General features: G+C 41.5%; 1 protein-coding gene across 2 annotated transcripts in view; it reads left to right on the top strand.

Annotated features, from left to right (window-relative positions):
- The window catches only part of SEMA3D (semaphorin 3D), a 174,378-nt gene that overhangs the window by 31,595 nt on the left and 120,631 nt on the right, over positions 1–22,152 (top strand). For both annotated transcript variants that reach the window (XM_048501136.1, XM_048501135.1), the window contains one exon: positions 15,889–16,081. In XM_048501136.1, the coding sequence (XP_048357093.1) occupies positions 15,949–16,081 (133 nt within the window). In that variant the 5' untranslated portion in view covers positions 15,889–15,948. The remainder of the gene's footprint in view (positions 1–15,888; positions 16,082–22,152) is intronic.

Genomic DNA, 22,152 nt, shown 5'->3' with positions numbered 1-22,152 from the left:
ATGGCTGCTGCCTACCTTCGCTGTGCCCCTTGAACATCTCTAACTTTCAGTAGTGATGGGATTACCGGTTCAGCAAACTAGTCACAAATTTAGCTACTGGTTCTAGTGAACCAGTCTGAAACAGCTGAATCCCACCTGTGGATATAGTGCCTCTCCAGGGCAGACATTTTCTCCAGGAGAACTGATCTCAATCATTTGCAGATCACTTGTAATTCTGGGAAATCTCCATCCCCTACCTGAAGGTTGGTCATCATACCTGAGGTGGAGATCCAAACACCCTCTTCGCTCCAAATGGAGGAAGCATGACTAGAACATGGTTTGTTTTTCTCTCTCTCTGCTCGATCCTATCAAGCAAAACCACTTGAGCCCTGGAAGAAAGCAGATATGTAACCCAACTAGTCAGCACACTCATATTATTTCCATGACACTGTTTTCTGACATTACATTGGTACATTTTGAAGGGCACAATCCAGTAATTTTGAAGCACTTTTACAAGCCGATTGCTTTGAACGGAAATCAGGGAGGCTTCCAAGTGCTTCATTTAGGACTGTGCCTGGAGTTTGCATCTTTATTTTGAAGGCTGCCCTCCCCAGAAATCTTTTAAAGGCAAGATAAGCCTGCACACATTTGTTTCTCCCCACCTGGCAGTTTCCTGCTTTATATCATCTCCTTTGCTCTGGATGAGATAACAAGAGGGGTTTCAATTGCCTTGTTAGTCCTTCCTTGATGTTCCAGAGAGTGTGCAGAAAGACATTGCCTGCTCTCCCAGTACAGAGAGAACAATTAGAGTAAGCTCATTTCCAGTTCTCGGGAATTTTTTAAAAAAACTTGGCTTTGATGTGGTTGGGCTTCTAATTGATTAAGAGCAGGAGAGGGTATAAAAGTTACAAACTGTGTAATGAATGTTATCTCAGTAGACCAAGTCTATAAAAACTATCAGGCCATATAAATCCCATCTAAGCAATTATTTTTCATTTGCTGAAGAGGAAGAATGTCTTTTTGTTCTTGCCCTACTGGCAGATTTGTGTTCCTGTGGATATATTGTGCCTTACACATATCAAAGACCCCAGAATTAGGTGTGGATGTCAGGACCCCAGATACCGTTTTGTGGAGGAGTTTTGATTCTGAACATCAAAACACTTTTTGTGAGAACTGCAACATTTTGCCAACAAACGTACAGATCACAATTGAAGGAAAGGTTGTGTTTGTTGCAGTTCTATATAACATGAGTAAATCTGTGTTTTCTCATAGACTTATTCTAACCATCTCAATATCACTAATACCCTGTTTCCCCGAATATAAGACATCCCCAGAAAATAAGACGTAGTAGAGGTTTTGCTGAAGCGCGAAATATAAGGCATCCCCCAAAAGTAAGACGTAGCAAAGTTTTTGTTTCGAAGCATGCCCGACGAACAGAACACAGAAAAATAAGACATCCCCTGAAAATAAGACATAGCGCATCTTTGGGAGCAAAAATAATATAAGACACTGTCTTATTTTCGGGGAAACACGGTAGGTCATCACCAGAATTGGTCCTTTGCCTTGAATAGCCATGTTGTATAGGTCCTGTATTTCCTCTTTCTTACAGGTTAGTGGAATAAGTTACATCAATAACTTTTTTAAAGTGTTGGACAGAACTATAACAATGTGGTTTGAGTGGTTGGAATTATTGGCAGTGTCCTTTTAAGTAGGCTTACTAATATCTAATTAATTTTAATCTTGCAATTCCACATCTTCCTTCCCAGATGAGAGCAAGGGGGTGTTATAGTGAGCAGTATCAAATTATGTGGGAAGGAATTTTCCATGAACTACTTGCTATCTGCCAAGCAGCTTATGCATGATTTATTTATCCAAAATATTTATATCCCTCCTTTCCACAATGCCCTGGGCAGCCTATGCAACCTGAATATATGCAGTTAAAAACATAGCTGAAATACCTAAATCAAGTTAATATGCTAGATCAGGGGTAGGGAACCTGCGGCTCGAGAGCCGCATGCGGCTCTTCTGCCCTTGCACTGTGGCTCCATGAGCTGAGCCGCTGGCCCCATCCTTGCCTGCAGGGCAGGTGCACCAACTGCCCGCAGCCAGCATCAACTGCCCGCGGGCTTCCCCTCTCGCCTGCCCCATTGGAGCGGGGCGGGCGCTTTCCCGGCGGTGGGCGAGGCCGAGCCGCTGGCCCCATCCTTGCTCGCCCTGCAGGCAGCAGGGCGGACGCATCCATGCGCTTCTCAGAATGAGCAGAGTAAAAGGTAAAAACCCCCCAATATATACAGTGTTATCTTTATTTTAAATGTCAAAAATTATTTGTGGCTCCAAGTGTTTTCTTTTCCCATGGAAAATGGGTCCAAATGGCTCTTTGAGTGTTAAAGGTTCCCTACCCCTGTGCTAGATGGAACCCATGAATTAAATGGGAATGAGAACCTGTGAGAATTCTTGCTGATAGATTTTAGATTGAATGAATTTTTTGTAAATGTGATGGTAAAGTATTCATTGTCATGTTTTCTTGATTGTTGTAAACTGCCCGGGCTTTCCAGGGAAGGGTGGTAAAGCAAGCAGGCAGGCAGGCAGGCAGGCAGGCAGGCAGGCAAGGCAAGCAAGGCAAACAAGCAAGAAAGCAAAGCAAGCAAGAAAGCAAAGCAAGCAAGCAAGTGATGCCCTTAATTGGTGCCCTTAGTTGTTGCCTGGTATTGTATAAAGAAAGGAGGTTCACTAGAAATGTGGGCTAAAGGATGTGAAAAGCTTTCAAAGTATCAACCAGAACTTTGAATTGTGCCTGGAAACAAATGACAAAGCAGTGGTGTAATAGAAGAAGAGAAGAAGAGTTTGGATTTAAATACCGCCCTTCTCTCCTATAAGGAGTCTCAAGATGGGGCTGAGAGAGTTCTGAAGAACTGGGACTGGCCCAAGGCCATCCAACAGGTTACATGTGGAGGAGTGAGGAAACAAATCCAGTCTACCAGATCAGAGTCCAGTGCTCATGTGGAGGTGTAGGGAATCAAATCAAGTTGCCCTTGAAGACAGTTCGGAAGCTGTAGCTAGAATACAATGCGGCGGCAGCAAGACTGCTGGTGGGTACTGCTGGGTGGATGCACATCACACCAGACTTAGAGGAACTGCACTAGCTGCCAATTTGCTACTGCGCCCAATTCAAGGCATTATCTTTCACTTATGAAGCTCTAAACAGTTTGGGCCCCATATATCTAAAGGAACTCCTTCTCCGATAGCGACCTGCCCTTGCCCTAAGACAGTGGGTTTCTGGCAGGGGCTGGTGGGAATTGTAGTCCATAACATCTGGAGTGCCAGAGGTTCGCCACTCCGGCCCTAAGATCAGCAGATGAAGCCCTTCTAGTGGTACCACTACCTTCAGTGGTAAAAAAGGTGGAGACCCAAGGTAGGGCTTTTTCAGTGGTGGCCTTGAGACTGTAGAACTATCTCCCCCTGAGGTGCATCAAGCATCTTCTTTATCTGCATCTAGAAAACAAGTAAAGATGCACCTATTTTCTCTGGCCTTTGGCTGAAGTGATGGTTTCCCCCTTCTGGCAATATGAATGTTTTAAAAAGTTTAATAATTTTGTAAATGGATTTTTATTAATTTTAATAAGTTTTGTCAATTTTGGTAGGTTTTAATAAGTTTTATGGATGTTAAACAAGTTTTATAATGAGGTATATTGTAATTGTGTTCAGTTTTATGAATATTTTATTATTTTTATCTTGTAATCCACCCTGAGACCTTTGGATGTAGGGCAGGTTAAAAAGTACATATAAGCAAATAAATAAAGTGCCCGCCTGTCCTATTGCTCTTCCAGCTACATTACTCTTTGTTGGAGGGTGGGGGATCTATGGAAAAGTGAAGAGATTTTAAGATATCTTGCCCCAACGCACCTCCTTTCTTGCTGCTCCACTAAAAGGAAGCGCATCGGGACAAGATTTTGTGCCTTCTCTCTCGGTGTGCTGCAAACAGGAAGCATGTTGGGACAAGTTTCTTGCCCCAACACACTTCCTGTCCCACCACGTGCCAGAGCAGTGGTGGGTAATTGGACAGGAGGTGCTCTTTGTTCCCCTGTGATCCGGGAAGGAGTGAATAGCTTTGGAACAGGGCATCTTCAGCAATGGTACTGAGATAACTAGTTGGGAGAATTTACATCCCATCTCTCCAAAACCAGTTTAAATCAGCTAATATTAAAAGGAGAAAACAATAAATAATTTGAATAATTTGAATAATTCCTTCCATTTTAAAAAAGATTTATTCACCAAAAATATACAGATTAAAATAGCAGTCAATAAAACTGGCAGTGTGAATCAATTACAGTATAAAAACAATAAATGCTTAAGGGTGTTAATGGGGGAAAAACAAGATCAGTAATTTGATGATGACATTTCCCTTTTTCAATTCATTGGATTGACTTCTCTGAAGTTACCAGAGACAGCTGTTGAAAGATTGTTCTTCTCCTTAATGATGCTGGATATTTACTTTGGTTGTCCTAAGACTTCTTTACAGTTGCTTAGTTTATGAACTAATTTTTCTCTTGTTATCTGCCTTCCCAAGGGAAGCTGCCACAGTTGAAAGTATCTTGGGACCCTTATGTGTGGCAGCTGTCATGTTCTGAACTGCTCCACTCCACTTTTAGACAGCTGTTAAGCTTTCCAAATTCTGACACCTAAAAGGAAGGAAATATCTACCTCAATATCGTGTGCTCGAGTTGCTATCAGATGTCACTTCAGTGACAAGTAGTGTCCTGGTTAGAGGTGCGAATGTCCAGGTGGGAGTCTGGAATTTTCCTAATGTTGCAAGCGATGCCCAGACTTTATAGATCAGTTTCCCTGGAGAAAATGGCAGCTTTGGAGGGTGAACTCTGTAGCACTATCCCCAAATCTCCAGAGGTCAGGTGCATAGGGGGAGAAAATGGTGCCTGGGGCAAAATGGTGCCTGTGCTCCGCCCCCGTTGCATCATCCCTGCCCCGCCCCCACTTACCTTTTCTGCTGGCTGAAAACGAGCCAGGCTGGAGGGGCAGGGCCTGGCCTGGTGAGGCAGGGCAAAGGGAAAGGGGGCAGGGCTGGGGGGCCATTTTCTGTCTCCACCGGCACACACCCAGTGCACGGCGCTCACCCTTCCCCAATATAGCTATGCCTCCGCCAGGGGTTCCCCAAGTCAGAGCTGGCAACTCTAGACTTCTGCTTCTGAGAAACATCTCTGCAAATTTAGAATTGTTATAAGGACAATGCAAGTTCTTGTATTTGGATGGATGGGTCTGTCCATCTGGGAAGGCTAAGGACTATGCATTTAAATGGCTGAAGTCTTCTGCAAATGCTGGAACAGATTCAACAGTTTCTTCCAGGTCAATGTCATAATTTGTTTACTTTCATTTTAAGCAGTGTGATAAAAATAAATTCCTCCTGCTCACTTCTCTACATGTACCTCCAAAACTGTGAAAAATGTTATCTTTTGTACCAGATCTATGCCTTTCTTGTAGGATATTTAAGCAAATTCAAACCTGGAGTTCTTGTGCAACCCAATTCAGAATTTCTCTGCATCAGATCTGTATTTTCACATCTGGTTATTAAAGGTTCCTGACACGTGGAAGCATCTTTTGTGTGCACATCATCTCTTTGGATTGGACTGGCAAGTTTTGGCTGGGTGTACAGATGTGGCCATTGCCCATTGACAATAAATTGCTTTCAGCATGATTATTTCAACAGTCAGTGTGAACATGTGAATGCAGTTTCTCAAGAAACTCATTGCTCATAACTACATGCAGCTTGGGTTGGATCAGGGCGCCCTTTTGTGTGAACTGCAATGTTCCTGGCTTGGGGCAGGAAGAATGTAAGACGTGTCTAAAAGCAGAGCCAGATCCTGTTGTCCTGGAATTCCTTTGAAAATAATAGATGGTTTTGGTACACGGGTGACAAAATGAATATAAACTTCTCATTAAATTCATCTGTTCTTAATTGATGTGTGCTGCTTTTGATACACATATGAATTATGAATTGCAGACAGTGTGGTGCCGCTTAGCTGATGTAGGGTTGGTTTCTTCATTTGTACAAACTGTGTTGTATGGTGCTGCAGAAGATAGATGTGGTGACGTTTGTTCCATTCTGTTGTAAATTATCCCTGGGCTAGGAGCAGGGATTATGCTATCCTCTGTGGGTTGTTCAGTAACTTGTGGCTTTGACACCCTCCAATTTTAATAGGGTTTTTTTTCTGGCATTGTATGCTGCTTTAGATGTGGACATGTGTGTGAACTCTGGAAGTCCAATCTCTTGCATTTATCAAGTCACCTACGCTGTTTATGATCTTCAGCATGTGTTGGGCAAACTCTTAAAGGACAGCTAACAATACAACAGATACTGATCTGACTTCTGTTTTCCTCAGATTTCAGAGACTCTGCTAACAATGACAAGGGTAGAAAACAGCAGAGCACTAAATAGGCTACAGCTAACCAATTTGTGGGCTCATTTTTTTCTTTCAAACTTATGTAAATTTGTGAAAGCTGTTGCTGTTTTCACTTTCCTTATGGGTCATATGGATGATTCTCCAGACTCAGGATCATTCATGATGTTAAACAGCTGCGTAGCCTGTCAGCTTTGGATGTAGAGTGATGTCATTGAGGTCAGTGGAGAGTGAGGGCAAGTGAGGTTCCTATAAATGAGTAAACAAATAATTTTGCAAGACAGGCTGAAAAAAAATACCTCAAAGTGAGGCATGTGTTCCAGTGCTGTTTGCAAAAGATGGAATAGTTTTGGTTTTGCTCTAAAACCTAGCAATGTTTACTGTATTTCAGTAAGTTGCAATATGTGTTGGCTCAATAATGCGAAGTTTAAAAATGTGATATATATCTTGTCACAATCTATTTTGTACAGGGTTTCTTGGGTATTTTTCTTCCTCTTCCTGTTCTATCACTTTTTTAATTTTGAGAGGACAAATGATTGTTGTTTTAAAGGACTGATTTATTGGAACTGTTGATCTCTGTAGGTTTTCCAAAAATGGCAGGGTTAGCTCCAGAGGATGTTGATCTGCTTCTGGCTATGGGCTCTTTTGCCGTAAAGAGAACTCTGTACTAATGCAGAGGGCTCTGCAATTTTAAAAGAAATATGTAAGCGTTGAGAAATGGGCGAGGAAGACAAAATAAATCAGTTTCTCTAAGGTTGCCTAGTACCTTTGTGGCCAGAAAAAGTTATTGTGCTATGATTTTTTTTGTAGTAGCAGAAGAGTTGGTTTTTATGCCCCAAGTTTTCTCTGTCAGAAGGAGTTTCAGAGTGGCTTAGAAGTTACAATTGCCTTCTTTCCCCCTCCTTACAATAGACACCTTGTGAGGTGAGTGAGGTTGAGAGAGTTCTGAGAGAATTGAGACTGGTCCAGGATCACCCAGCAGGCTTTAGATTCTATTGCTCTTAACTACCACACCAAGCTGGCTTTAGATAAGAGTTAATAAATTTATTTCATTTATTATTTAATTTTCTATACTGCCCACCCCCGAAGGGCTCATCCCAATCATATAGGAAGAGATGATGATGTGGGAATGGGGGGGGGGGGGACAGTCATGAGTCTATAATCTTGACAGGATTTTATAATCTCAAGCATTTGTAATATTGACAGCCCCTACATCTTTCTCTTTCCTTGGAAGGGGAAGGCATAATAGTTTGTAAACTGACTTCCCTACATCAGCCTGAGATCTGGCAGCTGTTCCTGGGACAAGGCCATCTGGCTCCATGACTCCACTGAAGGTGGAAGAAGAATTAGGGTACGTGTGGAGTGTTTCTGAGGCCCTCTTGGGGCTCTGGATGGAGGGCAGCACTGTAGAAAAAGTGCACTGATATCTCTGTTAAGGCAGGTATTGTAACGACTCTCCAAACTAAACATCTGTCAACTAGATTCTAACATCCTGTGTATTTGCTACATTCTTGGATGGCAGAAAAAGTATCTCTGGGCTTGCCACAGTTCTGATTGGTGACCACTGTTTTGTGCAAATATGATGGGATCCAAATATTATTTATCATTCTGTGAGGCCAGAACTCAAGTCCGGCCTGCTCAGCTGTTTGAGAAAGATAGGTGAGGGGGAAAAAAGCAAAAGACATCTGATATCAGAAACAGACAGTTTTTACTTAGCAGAATATAGAAAGTTACAGAATGTGAACCCCTCCGGGTGCTCTCCAAAGAGAGACATGCCCACTATAGGAAGGACCTTAGTCTTTATAGATACAAAGATACATACGTCACAGTTCATCTCCTTAAGTTCCACGTACATGATCCATACCTCTTTCACGTGCTATAAGCATGAACCTTAAAATCCCATTGGATAGTTCTGTCTCCTTGTCACATTAAGACAGCCTCTATTCTACATGTCTGATTCCTTCTGTTATTCAAACGCTGCATGCTGTTAGCTTGTGGCCCTCTCTGTCTGCCCATATGCAAAGGGCAGCAATAAAACTACCCTCTGTCTTTCTTGTTTCCAAGAAAAACCTGTTTTCTAAGTTTGCTCCTTCAGAGAGATAGGTCCTTAAGGTATGCAGCATTCTTTAGGATCATAAAACTTCCCTTCTTAAAATGATTTTACCTTTAAAAGATTATACAATTATTGATTCCAACACTTATAGAATTATAGTGAAATACTAATACACGTGAATCTCTCATTATCATTTCTGTGTTCATTTAACATAAAAAGAAAAACACTTTTTAATTTAACTAATCACATTCATGTAGCTAGTTCTAACCCCAAAACAGTTATAAATGCATATGTCTGCTGTCACATTGGCCTTTAGTGACAAGATCTTAAAGATGTTAATCTTTGCTTGCCTGCATAATCACTGACAAGCTTCTAACATGCCTTTTGACCTGCTGCAAAAATGCAGTCCTTTGCTGGTATCTATACAGAGACTCCATTTTTATTCTTCAGATCTTTGGTTCATACAACTTAATCTTTCTTTGATCAAATACAATTTATAGGCATTCTGGTCCGTCCCCACAATTCTGATCGCTATTAATGCTATGAATTTTGAAATAGATTTTTTTCACTTGCTGCCTTGTTTGACTCTTTCTGTTTCTTTTCTGGATAACTGATCTTTGGATTATGGAATACACCTTGCTAGTCAGTTCATCTGTGGCCAGGCACTGCCTGAATTCAAGCAAGAAGGGGAAAGTGTTTGGCTGACCTTCTTCCCATCATACAAACCTTGGCTGGTTTCCTTTAAGGGCGATTTCCCACTGGCGATTAATCCTGGGATAGTCACCCAAAATATCCAGGTTTCCTTGCGATCTCCCCATTGCCAAACCGCAGAACACAGACCCTGTGTGTATAATATTTAAGCCAGTACCATCTTATGAAATAACAATCGAAATAACATCTAAGTTCCTAAAACTGCAACTGAACAAACTTAATAAGCATGTGCCAGCGCCTAAAGTTAAAAACCGATTATGCCAAAGCTCTTGTGTATATATTTCTCCTGTCTCCCTTCCATCGAAGTTATCTCCTGTTCCCATCTTCTCTGTTAACAAACTTTGATTCTGGCTGATTCCGCATGGGCCAAAAACAGCAGTGTGAAAACGATGTGAAAATGGTGTAAAAGGGTTTAAAACAGTGTAAAAGGGTTTATACTGTTTTCACACCGTTTTCACACTGCTGTTTTTGGCCCGTGCGGAATCAGCCTCTGTTTGATTTGAACCTGCCTCAATTTTAACGTGTACCTTAAGAAAGGGGTTTGCCAGAAAGTAAAATAACAGGCTCCTTTTACCTTCTGGGGAGTTACAGGGTTGAGTGTGCTTCATTTCACCACATGCTACCAACTGAAGCAGCTCAGTCCCTGAAAAAGGTGGGAAATCTGACAAGCCTGGCCAGAAAGTGGTTAACTTCCCGCAGTTCACCTCCCTCAGTTAATTGAGAAGGTGAGGGGGTCTGTCTCAAAGTGGTTCATAATATGGCACTAACCTTCTGTTATTCCAAATTGGTTTCAGAACTCTCTCCAGAGTCAATAAATGCTTAGTTAAGGTGGGCTTAATTTGGGATGAGCTCGAGGTTACCCTCCCTCATCCCCCTTCACAGAATACAGTATACAGTCCAGCAATTTGCAGACTCTTGCTAAATGTGGTTCACTGCAGTTTAAGAAATTACATATCTCTTTCTTTCCCAGAGCTCTTGCCTTGGGGATTAATGATTTTCTATCAAACCAATCCAAGTTTCGCTTGAGCTTAGTAAGTGCTTTTTAAGTACTTTGCTTAATGGACTTCTTTGCTATGGTGCATTATAAACTCATTGTTCTTGAAAGGGAATTGTTCACCCCTTTTTCAAACTGCTGCAATAATTTTCCAAATTATCTTCACGCTGGACACTAACTGGCCACAGTGAATTGCTCTTGATATTCTGCACACACTGCTTTGAAAGTTGTCTTGCTCATCCCCTTTAAATTAGTGATAGCAATAAGAATGGAATTTCCTTTAAAAATGACCCCCTCTTCCTTACAAAGGCCCAAACTACAGATCTCAGGGAGGCATGTGGTCACCCCTAGTGTCATCCTCAGATTGGGGGGCGGGAATCCAGTGACATGATGTCATTACATCATCATTTCCTTGCCTCTTGCTTTGATTTATTTGCTGCACTTGATGGACTAGAGAAACGCTAATGCATATGGCATCACTTCGGTCACACTGCCATACACATTATTGGTGATTGGCGGCCTGACAGTGCTCTTATGTCCCTTCATAATGTGTAGTTTGGACCTAAATTGCACAGTGCATGAGTAGTGCATCTCTTGGGTTTTGTACTCTGCCTTGCCTTTCAATGCTTTCTTTCCCACTAATTGCTCCCACTATAGAATTGTCAAAATATGTATATACCACATTCCACATGTTCAGAGCATTTCATGTACATTATTTCTGCAATCTTTTCTACTGCCTTCTGAGGCAGTTTTAAGAGAGTGACTGGGGTAAGGCCAACTGGCTACTTCATTGACAAGGATGAGATGGTGTTTCTGGTTCAGCTATTAGCTCAGTCTTTCAGGCCTTACATGAGTTCTAGTGTTGACTCTACCTTTAAGGTACAATGTGAGCAGTTTCCTTATTCTGTAAAGCATCGGATATGTTAACAGTACTATCAATAACAAAGATTTTAAATAGTGTAATAATTTGTGAAATATGGTAGAAGTGAATGTTTTGAGGTTCTGAATTTGAAGTCCCTGCTGTTTAAATGTTGTGCATCTGCTTTGAATCTATAAGAGCCAGCATGGTCTAGTGGTTAAGAGCAGTGGACTCTAATCTGGAGAACTGAGTTTGATCCTCCACTCTTCCACATGAGCTACAGACTCTAATCTGATGAACAAAGTGTGTTTCCCCACTCTTCCATAGGAAGCCTGCTGGGTGACCTTGGACAAGTCACAGTTCTCTCAAAGCTCTCTCAGCCACATATCCCATACCAGGTGTCTGTTGTGGGGAGAATAAGGGAAGACGTTTGTAAGCTGCTTTGAGACTTCTTATTTCAGGGTATAAATCCAAACTCTTCTTCTTCTATGTTCAGAATCCATCCATGGAGGAGTTGTCACTTTGAAGCATGAGCCTTTTTTTTCTTTTGTGGCCAAACTTAAGGCTTAAAATGATTCCTTAGTTTCTAGGATGAAAAAGGACATAGCTGTATTCTCTTCAGGGTCATTGAAATTATTGTTGTCTGAAAAACCAAGCCTGAATGGTGAGTTTAGAGAGTAAATATATTTATCCAGTTGCATTCTTCAGTAGCATAATTATCAGCATTACATTTAAATCTGATTCTGTGTTCTCTTCAGGTAAAGAGTGGATTCTAAATAGGCTACAACAGTAATGGGAAGTTCATTTCAGTGGTGACTTTGGCTACAGGATTGCTTGTGTTCCTATTTGGAAATGGCTGAAGTTATAGCAGATGTCCAGTAAGGGAAGAGAATAGATGCTTTGGAGATCCGATCCCCCCCCCCCCCCAATAAAAGAACAAATAGAGAAATGCTGCAAATAAACAGGCATGAGGAAACTGAGTGAGCTCAGAAAATGGTACTGAGGAGGAAGTTGAGGGAAACAGAGCAATGTGAGAAACATAGTCAATAGATCACACAGCAGAAGGCGTTTTCAAAATGCTTCAGCCAGAGAATTGCTTTAAAAGGGGATTCTTTTAAAATGTTTTGAGGCTGGAAGCGGTTGTGCAGGGCAAGGGGGGCGTGTCCCCTGGCCTTGGCAATGTGCCGGACGGTCGCAGAGAAGATAGGTCGATCAGATGACGGCGCTCCGCGGCGCCATCTTCCCTGTCGGTACCGGGACCGTTCGTGCGGTACTGGGACTGTTCATGTACTCTGACCCAACCCCCAGCGTGGCCGTGCGGAAACAGCCTTACAGAGTGTTCAGTATCTTAAACTGCCATATACCTCAAGATTGGATGGGTGTTAATTCCCATCCAGAATACCAGTAATTTGAAAAAAATAGAAGAGATATTTAATGTTACATTTACGGGGAATGTTTGTAGAGATTTCAGTCAATATATGGGGAATATAGTAAATTTAAGCTAATGTGGACATATGGATAATAGAACTCCAGATTAATAAAATTTCCTTAAATTAGAACAGCCATTTGTTTGTATCAGTGTGCTAGTGCTTTCTGGGCATTTCCATATCCACATTGTTTCACTGAAAAATGTCAGTTCCGCCTCAGACACAGTATAATCCCATGCCACATTATTCCAGTATAAACCCATTTAGTATGGAGTAACTGAATGCCTCTCAGTTGCAAGGTCAAACTGTAAAAAATCCCCAACTTTGAACTGATGGGTGCATGGCTTTGACTCCCTGCTGGATTTTTGCTTTTCCACTCCACAGCGATTTCAGTAGATTGCTGTTGTCTGGTTAGCAGAGCAGTTTGGCTGCAACTCTAAATCTTGACTGCTGAGAGGAAGTATCTTTGGCTTTGCCTGCTGAAGGATCTCTGTCTCCTTGGAATTTCACACATGGCTTGCAACCCCACCAAAGTATTGCATAGTTTGTGGTTTGAGAATTACTGAATCTGTAGCTATATAATACGTATTGTAAATGCTGTGGATCCAACATGAGCATGACCATGTCATGCATTTATTTTTCCTATCTCTTTCAATTACATAGAAGGTGACTTCTAATTGAATCGCTTTGATGGCTCCTGTCTATGTTTGTCTTGAACAGCTTTGTGGCTGCTTAGTAGCTGGTTCATTTACAAGGATTGTTTTGCCCAGTCTGCGAATGAAATGTTCTTGATTGGTGGTTGAGGCATGTATACCACTGAATTGTAGCTGGATTACTGAGGTACTATAGTTGCACTGTTCATTTCATTGTGCCTGTATAGGTCAGATACGTCCTTTAAATGGCCAATATTGACCGGAGTGTGATGCCTGCTTTTTGCATTAATATGCACTTTAATACGCAACTTATCCCTGAAGACTGGAAGATGGCCAATGTCACACCAATCTTTAAGAAAGGATCTAGGGGGGACCCAGGAAATTACAGGCCAGTCAGTTTGACATCTGTTCTTGGTAAATTAATAGAATCTATCATTAAAGATAAAATTATAAAACATGTAGAAAAGCAAGACTCTTCCTTATCAGCATGGCTTTTGCAGAGGCAAGTCCTGCCTTACAAACTTACTAAAGTTCTTTGAGGGTGTAAACAGCCATGTGGATAAGGGGGAACCAGTGGACATTGTCTACTTGGATTTCCAAAAGGCTTTTGATGAAGTTCTTCACCAGAGACTATTGAGAAAACTCAGCAATCAAGGAATAAGAGGGGAAGTCCCTCTATGGATTAAACACTGGTTGAGAAGCAGGAAGCAAAGAGTGGGTGTAAATGGGAAGTTCTCACAATGGAGAGATGTAGGGAGTGGTGTCCCTCAGGGATCCATTTTGGGACCAGTGCTCTTTAACCTATTCATAAATGACCTGGAAGTAGGGGTGGGTAACGGGTTGGCCAAGTTTGTGGATGATACCAAATTATGTAGGGTGGTGAAAACTGCAAAGGATTGCGAAGAGCTCCAAGTGGACCTTGATAAATTAGGTGAGTGGGCTAAGAAATGGCAAATGCAGTTCAATGTAGCAAAATGTAAAGTGATGCACATAGGGACAAAAAAATCCAAACTTGAGATACACATTACAGGGGTCAGTGCTATCACTCACAGACCAGGAAAGGGATTTGGGCGTCTTAGTTGATAGTTCCATGGGAATGTCAACTCAATGCATGGCAGCTGTGAAAAAGGTAAACTCTATGCTGGGGATAATTAGGAAAGGAATTGATAATAAAACTGCAAAGATTGTCATGCCCTTATATAAAGCCGTGGTGCGACCGCACTTGGAGTACTGTGTTCAGTTCTGGTCACCACATCTCAAAAAGGATATCAAAGAGATAGAAAAAGTGCAGAGAAGGGCAATGAGAATGGTTGAAGGATTGGAGCACCTTCCTTATGAGGAGAGGCTGCAGCGTTTGGGACTCTTTAGTTTGGAGAGGTGGGATATGATTGAAATCTATAAAATTATGCAAGGGGTAGAAAATGTTGACAGAGAGACATTTTTCTTTCTTTCTCACAATACTAAAACCAGGGGGCATACATTGAAAATGCTGGGAGGAAGAATTAGGACTAATAAAAGGAAACATTTCTTCACATAACGCGTGATTGGTGTTTGGAATATTCTGCCACAGGAAGTGGTGATGGCACTAACTTGGATAGCTTTAAAAAGGGCTTGGACAGATTTATGGAAGAGAAGTCAATGTATGACTACCAATCTTGATCCTCCTTGATCTCAGATTGCAAATGCCTTAGCAGACCAGGTGCTCAGGAGCAGCAGCAGCAGCAGAAGGTCAATCCTTTCACATCCTGCATGTGAGCTCCCAAAGGCATCTGGTGGGCCACTGCGAGTAGCAGAGTGCTGGACTAGATGGACTCTGGTCTGATCCAGCAAGGCTCATTCTTATGTTCTTATGCATCTGCACATACCTCAGTTTAGCCTGGGAGCTTGGAAGCTAAGCAGGGTTGGCCACAATTAGTACTTGGATGGAAGACCACCAAGGAAGACTGGGGTTGCTATGCAGAAGCAGTCAATGATAAACCACCTCTACTTATCTCTCACCTTGAAAACTCCATGATCCTGGGGTCACCATGAGTCAACTGTGACTTGACAGCACATTATTCATTCATTTCACAGTCAGAGGCATCTAGTGATAAAGTGATTAAAAGAAACACTTGGAAGGTCATGACAGCAGTTGTAAGTCTCCACTGAAAAATTTCAAACTAACTTTTTTGAAAAAAAATCAAGACACCTTTAAGAATGAGAGGTGGTGGTGAGGAAGGGGTTGTGTGAAAAAGCGTTAACATCATGCAAGAAAACAGCAACCCCACCCTCCCATTTTCCACTGATGTCCAGGGATGACCTCGCAACCCCACAGGGTGTTTTGATATATCTGAACAGCTTGCTGGATGGCTCCCTGATTCATGACTGACAGCCAGGGCATGAGCTGAACTCACAAGGTTCGGAAGGATGCTTAATACGTTCATGTCTGTGAAAATGCAGGAACATCCTTAGGAACTGACTTAAAAAAAATAAGGATGGATTTTAACAGTTTAAGTAAGAAATACAGAATTGCTCATGGGACTCTCAAGTAAGTGACAATACCTACAGAGGAGTGCTAAAAAATGAAGGGTTGATTTCTGCATTCACTCTTGCTGTGCACTGTGTGTTGATAAGATAAAGTTTTCTCCAGTAAAACAAGCCAAGCTATGCCGGACTGTATTCTTGCCTGCACAAAAATCAGATGTATTCCATCTTCCCTTCGGCTATCTTGTAAAATCTCTTCTGCCAAAATGCATGCCTCCAGTTCATTTTCACAAGCTCAGTTTGCAAAAGATGACATTTTGAAAAAAAATTTCCTTGCAGATTTCTACTGAATTATCTGAAGAAAGGAGCAGTTTTTCTTCAGCAACCATTCAAGAAAAAATGCCCGGAGAGACCAAAGCCGGATTTTTCCAAATGCTGCATATCCCTGCAATATTCTTCTTCGGAATGCTGCTCTTTCCAGTCCATGGAGCATCAAAACAAAATGTCCCGAGACTTAAACTCTCCTATAAAGGTAAACAGTTCAAATAATTCTACATTGTTGTTCATATTTTGGTAAAGTACTGCTAGTAGACAATTTCTGCTCTTAAGAGGAAAAATAGTAACAGATGTCTCCTCATTTTTTGAGGTGATCAACAGGTGCTGCATGTCTTAAACATTTATGGCTGAAGCATATTTTTAAATAACATTTTTGTTTTCATTGAGCGTGGTCTGACTAGAAAGATACAGCAATGGCTATGAATATTTTCAGGCATCTGAGCTGTAGCTCAGTAAATTTCATTAAAAAAGCAATAATGCTTGCATGCTAAGTCAGAGCTTGTTATTTAAAACACTTAAGCGTGAAGGATAAACATAACATGTATGACTCAGTATGGAATTGAGAGAAGTCCCTCATGATATGAAAGAAAAATTAGGGATGATTGTGAAAACTGGTTAGATCAGACTCCTCAAATAAAATGAGATCCCTGCTCCTTCTGACAGCTTGTTGCATTGCGTCTCATTCCAAGGGATTTCTGATGACTACATTGAGGAAATGGTCCTTATTTGTTCGTTTGTTTATTATTCTCTGCCTTTCCTCACAGGGGAGAGTCAAAACAAATTGTTTTATTCTCTCATCTGCTATACAATAACAACAACAACAACTCTGTGAAGTAGATTAGGATGGGCCCAGGTCTGCCACACTAGCCACTATGACAGGCTGACTCTGTAAAGTGCCCGAATCACTTGCATAAGTCCTGAACTGTGGCCTCATAAACAATCCAGGGGTTTCAAAATGGTTTCTCTAATCGTCAGACTTCATGTTAAGTTATTTCTGTGTTCATCTGAAAATACTTTCCCCCACTTTTGCAAATGCTGCAAATGGCATTTTGAGAGAGGAATGTGGGGAAAGAAGAAAACTGTAACTCATGCTTCCCCTGCTGTTTTTCTACTAAAATAAATATCCTGGAGGTACTTACAAGTAGAAATTCTACCTCATGAAGAGTACTAGCAGCTGAAGTGTGGCCTTTATTCCAGCCAGGAAATAAGAGGGCAGCAAAGGGTTAATTTTCCAATGACAGTTATGGAAACTGAAACTTTTCCATCCATTCCTAAGTCTTGTAATGCCTGTATTGTTCTGCATCTTGGACATGAAGTGTGATTCAAATGGAAGTCTACTTTTAAAATGGACTGGCAGATGTGATGCATAGAAAAATAGAGGTTTAAAAGGTGCAAGTCAATCAGTGGAACAAAATGCAATAACAAGAGAGTGGGGGAAAACTTCCTAGGAACAGGAAAGTGCTGACCAAGGCCCCTTCCACACAGCAAAAGTACAGTGGGTTGCAGTTGGCATAAAGTCGGCATAAAGCCTCCATGCAGGCAGCGAATGGAGCCCATGGAAGCAATGCAGGTTGTCATTGTGCTGCAAGCCGTGTTAAAACAAAAGAATTGCAGATAGTGCGATTCTTGAAAAACCTGTGTGTGTGTGTGTGTGTGTGTGTGTGTGTGTGTGTGTGTGTGGAACACAGGGTGGACTTGTGCTAGGAGCAGGATCCGTGTGAAGTCCCCCCCCCCCCCCAGTTTTATACCATTGTTGGCCTTCATTTATTGGCCCGTGCGAAAGGGGCATCAGAGAGGGAGAAGGTATCTCTCCGAGAGGGAAAGTTCTGGGAGTTTTTTTGATTTGGATTCCTGCAAGTTAATATCAGGTTCCTTGACTTCGTGTGTTAAATATCTACTCTGAGGGAATATCAGTCAGGAAGTAGATCTAACTGGAAACATACTGAGTTCCGTGTGAGCTGAAAGAAGAAAAAACACAGACAAGAGAACTGGAAGTTTTATTTGGGGTCAAAGCTGAAGGTGGAATAGTAGTGAGACTTTCCACAGGTGACCTTAAATGAAAGGGAAGGGAATATATCTTCTGGGTGAAGAAGAATCCCCAGTTCAGTTAGTATGAGAATTATACACACAGGGGGATTCCCAGTCTGTCATATCAGTGTTCTGCTGAAATTACCTCAGGAGGAAGAATTATATGAAGTGGGTAGCTAACAGTGTCAAGGTTGTATGTGTACATTGTGAACGGGTACCAAACTGTTAGAACCCAAAGTCCATTAGCCAGTAACATCTAACTGAACCATCTTAAAGTAAAGAACCTCTCATAACATCTAAGAAACTGAAGAAATTTATAAAGCTAATGAACCGTACCTGTGCCGAATACTGAAACTTGAATAGAATTGTCTCTTGCTTCATTTCCATCATTTGAAGTATCTCTTGATCCCTTCTAGTTTGTTTAATAAATTTTACTTCTGTTTGATGAACTGGCCTCAGTTCTCTGGTGCTTTAAGAAAGGGGGATTTCCCATAATAATAAAAACAGGTTCCCTTCACCTTTCTGGAGAACCTAAGGCTGAGCAGATAAGCTTTAAACACCTCATATGTTACCATCAAAGCCACGCAGTCATAGAAAAGATGCAAAACCTGCCCAGTATACTTAAGAGGCTACCTGAGCCTGTCACATTTAGTTAGTAGGGTGAAGGGACCTACGAGGGACCATGAGGTTTGCTTCCCAGAGGCAGGCAATGGCAAGGCACCTCCAAACATCTCTTGAAAACCCTATGAGATCACCATAAGTTGGCTGCAACACAATGGTGCTTTCCACCGTACATTGTTGAATTGTTTTTATATTGTTAGCTGCCTTGACTAGGTCTCTGGACAGGTAACCTATTTGTTTTCTAAATTAATAAATAAAGGTCAGCAGGTATAAACTAAGGAAAAGATATGGGGAATGCTCTAGGCTAGGGTGATAGTATGACATATTCTGGGAAAATCATCTAGAAAGTAAAACCTTATTTTATTCATACTTGCTCTTCATTACTTCTTATAGTTTTGGTTACTATTGGTGGATTGCATGAAGTCTTAGAGCTTGTTGAACATTTCACACTACAAAGGATTCAACCTGAGAATGGAAAGTCTATGGAAAGTGACATTTTGACAAAAGCTGTAAGTGGATTTGGCTAATTTCGAAAGAAATGAATCAAAATTTTGATGCTGAGAAGCTAAAGACAAAAAAAAATCAGCGAGGCACTAATTCCATCTTACCTGTAGAGCAAATACTCTGCCAATCTATTTAATGTTGTTAAAGTTACAACCTTGACAGGATTTATAAGATTACTGTCAATTTGATTTGAAAATATTCCACTTTGGCCCCCGGGATGCTTAGCAGCAAGCCTTAAAATGAATTTGCTGTTTGATGAGTGGTTTAAGTTCCATTGGAACCTATTGTGTCATCCCATCCCCCCTAGTATGTTCAAATTAATTCTCAATGGTGTCCTCTTATGCTGGTCAAACTGTTTATTGTTATTAATAATATAGAACATGTGCCTAAATGGTCTGAACCCAGCATTATGAGCTGTATATATATAAGAAGGATGTAGAAAATATAAAATTACAGGCGAGTCAATCTTCTCATATTGTCCGTTCTTTTGTGGATCAGTTGGAGCCAGAGGTGAATTAGTGAACAAGCTGAGTAAGTTATTGCTTAGGGCCTCAAATTATGAGAGGCCCTGAAATACAAACACTTGCTAAAAGTTGCCTGAAATGGCAATTTAGTCCTGTTTTTGATTGCCACATGCCTGCCGGGAACCCCCTCCTAGTGTTCCTGGTCCCCTGCTGGCACTCCATGAAGCGGTGTGAGAAAATGATGCGTGACATCAAGGATAGGAATCTTGAAGTGACTTGCTGCATTCCATGATTCTATAGGAATGTTTCCTATCTCTATGGTTTTTAGAGGGAAATCCTGGAATATTATGCAGTGTGATGATATCTCTTTTGGGTTTTGAGCTGGAAGTGATGTCACGCTGTTAGGTGATATTGTTTTTCCAGTCTCCACCCACCAAATGTTCCTGTTGCTGTTGAAGCCAGGACTAGCAACCCTAATCTTACTATGGGACCTCTGTGTTTTAACATATCTTGGGGCCTCAAAGTGTTCTAATCCACAACTGGAGGAGGCTGAATATTTTAAAGAGAAAGGTGGATTTCAGGCTGATCACAACACCATTGGTCAGTCCTATCTTCTCTATTATGTACTACTCAAGTATCCAGAAGAACTAGGCCAACTAGAAAGGGTGGCATTGAAAGACTGAACAACTCAATTTGACTCATCAATGGAGGCTGGCTGTATGATACTCCTTCTGTTAGTACTCTATGAATTTACACTGATCCAAATGTTAGGAAAGACTTAATGGGTGGAATGACAAGTAACAATTCAGCAGTTAGATCAGGTAAACTGGTAAATCTGTTGGCACCAAGTAAGGTCTTCCAGTTCTTCAGCAACTTTACTTATTTACACAAAATGCTATATGCAGCCATGAATCTTTCTAATCCAAACTGGACTAATTCCAGAGACCGATGAAGCTATTGAGGGTGTCCCATGTGGGCCAAAACATCCAATCATATTGGACTGTAGTTCAGTAACAATTTTCCTGGGTGAGACATTTTTGCCAGTACCTATTGAGAATGGCAGTCTCTTCCAAAGAGGTGACATCCTTTGGTGTTTTCAGGTTTGGTTGTAAGTAAGATGAAGATATATGCATGTTTTTAAAACGTCCCCCTCAGATAGCTCAGAAAGAGAATCTGAGCAGCTCAGATAGAGACTAGGGCAGCTCAGATAGAGAATAGGATTCTCTGGTTAGAAACTCACCAGCTTAAAACCATGGGAAGAGAGATGCACACAGGAAGTGAAAATGTATCCCCCCTCCCCGCCATCCTTGTATAAGATGCCCCCAAAGTGCAGCCCTGGCAGTCAATTGTTCCTTAAAGCAAAGTTCAGAGCAAAACTTGGGGGTTCCTGCCCAGGTAAAGCATGTGGAGGGAAGTTCATCAATTACTTTGGCAAATGTGCTGGAAAAGAAGCATTTGTAAACAGATGGAGTGAATGGGAGAGATGGAAGTGTAGCATAATGGAATGATGAACTCATCTTGTTTCCTTTCCACAGCTGTCCCAGTTTTAGAACTTAAATATGGAGGTGGTATTTTAGGGCCAATTGTTTGCTCGGCCTTCCATTGAGTCCTGCAGGGTCGCCTCTTAGTGACAGCAGAGTTTACACAAAGTTTACACAGTGGCTGAACTAAAAATAAACTTTGAGAACTCTCCCATATAAACTCTGTAACAATGTAAACAATGACGAACTTACTAGCTTTTTTTATTTGCTTTTCAAAATGGTAAAACTATGTTTGTTGGTAAGAGCAGTGGATGAAGAAATTCTTTTGTATCAGATACAAGTACAGTAACTCTGCAAGTTTATTTGTTTAAATCACAGGAGAGGAGGCAGGACATTACTAGTGAATGGAAGCAGGAGAGAGGACGAGGTGAGGCAGCTATTCAACAAGGTCTGAGTATGACATATACAGATTGGCTTCTCTCTACCTCTTTCTTACCATGGAAGGGGTACAACTGATATGGATCTCCCCAGTGTGACTCCCTGGTGGGATCTAAGGCAAGAAACCTAGCTGCGATGATATCACAGTCAACATTTCCCTTTGTGTTCTGCCAACACTTGATAAAAGCACAGGAACTGATAATACATACATACATACATACATACATACATACATACATACATACATACATACATACATACATACATACATACATACATACATACATACATACATACATACATACATACATACATTAGCCTTTATTGGCATAATCACAAAACAAAATGGATACTGATAATGAGAAACAAACAAATTAAAACTGTGCAAAAAGTCTAGAAGCTGAATCAGAGTGGATAAAGATTGCCACTCCCCCCACCCCCAGCCATCGACAAAGGATGGGAGGCAGGGTTGCCAGATCCAAGTTGGGAAACTCCTGGGTATTTGGGAATGGGACGTGGAGAGGGGAGAGACCTCAAAGGGGTACAATGCCATAGAGCCTGCCGTCCAACACATCCATTTTCCCCAGGGGAACTGATCTCTGTAGTCTGAAGATTAGCTGTAATTCCGGGAATCCCCTAGTATCACATGGAAGCTGGCATCCCTACGGTTGACCACATGGAAGACCATCTTCTTCTGCATTGTGAAATATCCACTCTAAGGCCCTTTCCGC

Source organism: Sphaerodactylus townsendi, linkage group LG06 (genome assembly GCF_021028975.2).
Source record: "Sphaerodactylus townsendi isolate TG3544 linkage group LG06, MPM_Stown_v2.3, whole genome shotgun sequence".
NCBI lineage: Eukaryota > Metazoa > Chordata > Lepidosauria > Squamata > Sphaerodactylidae > Sphaerodactylus > Sphaerodactylus townsendi.
Note: the sequence above shows the minus strand (reverse complement) of the source record. Positions and strands in the feature narration are given on the sequence as shown.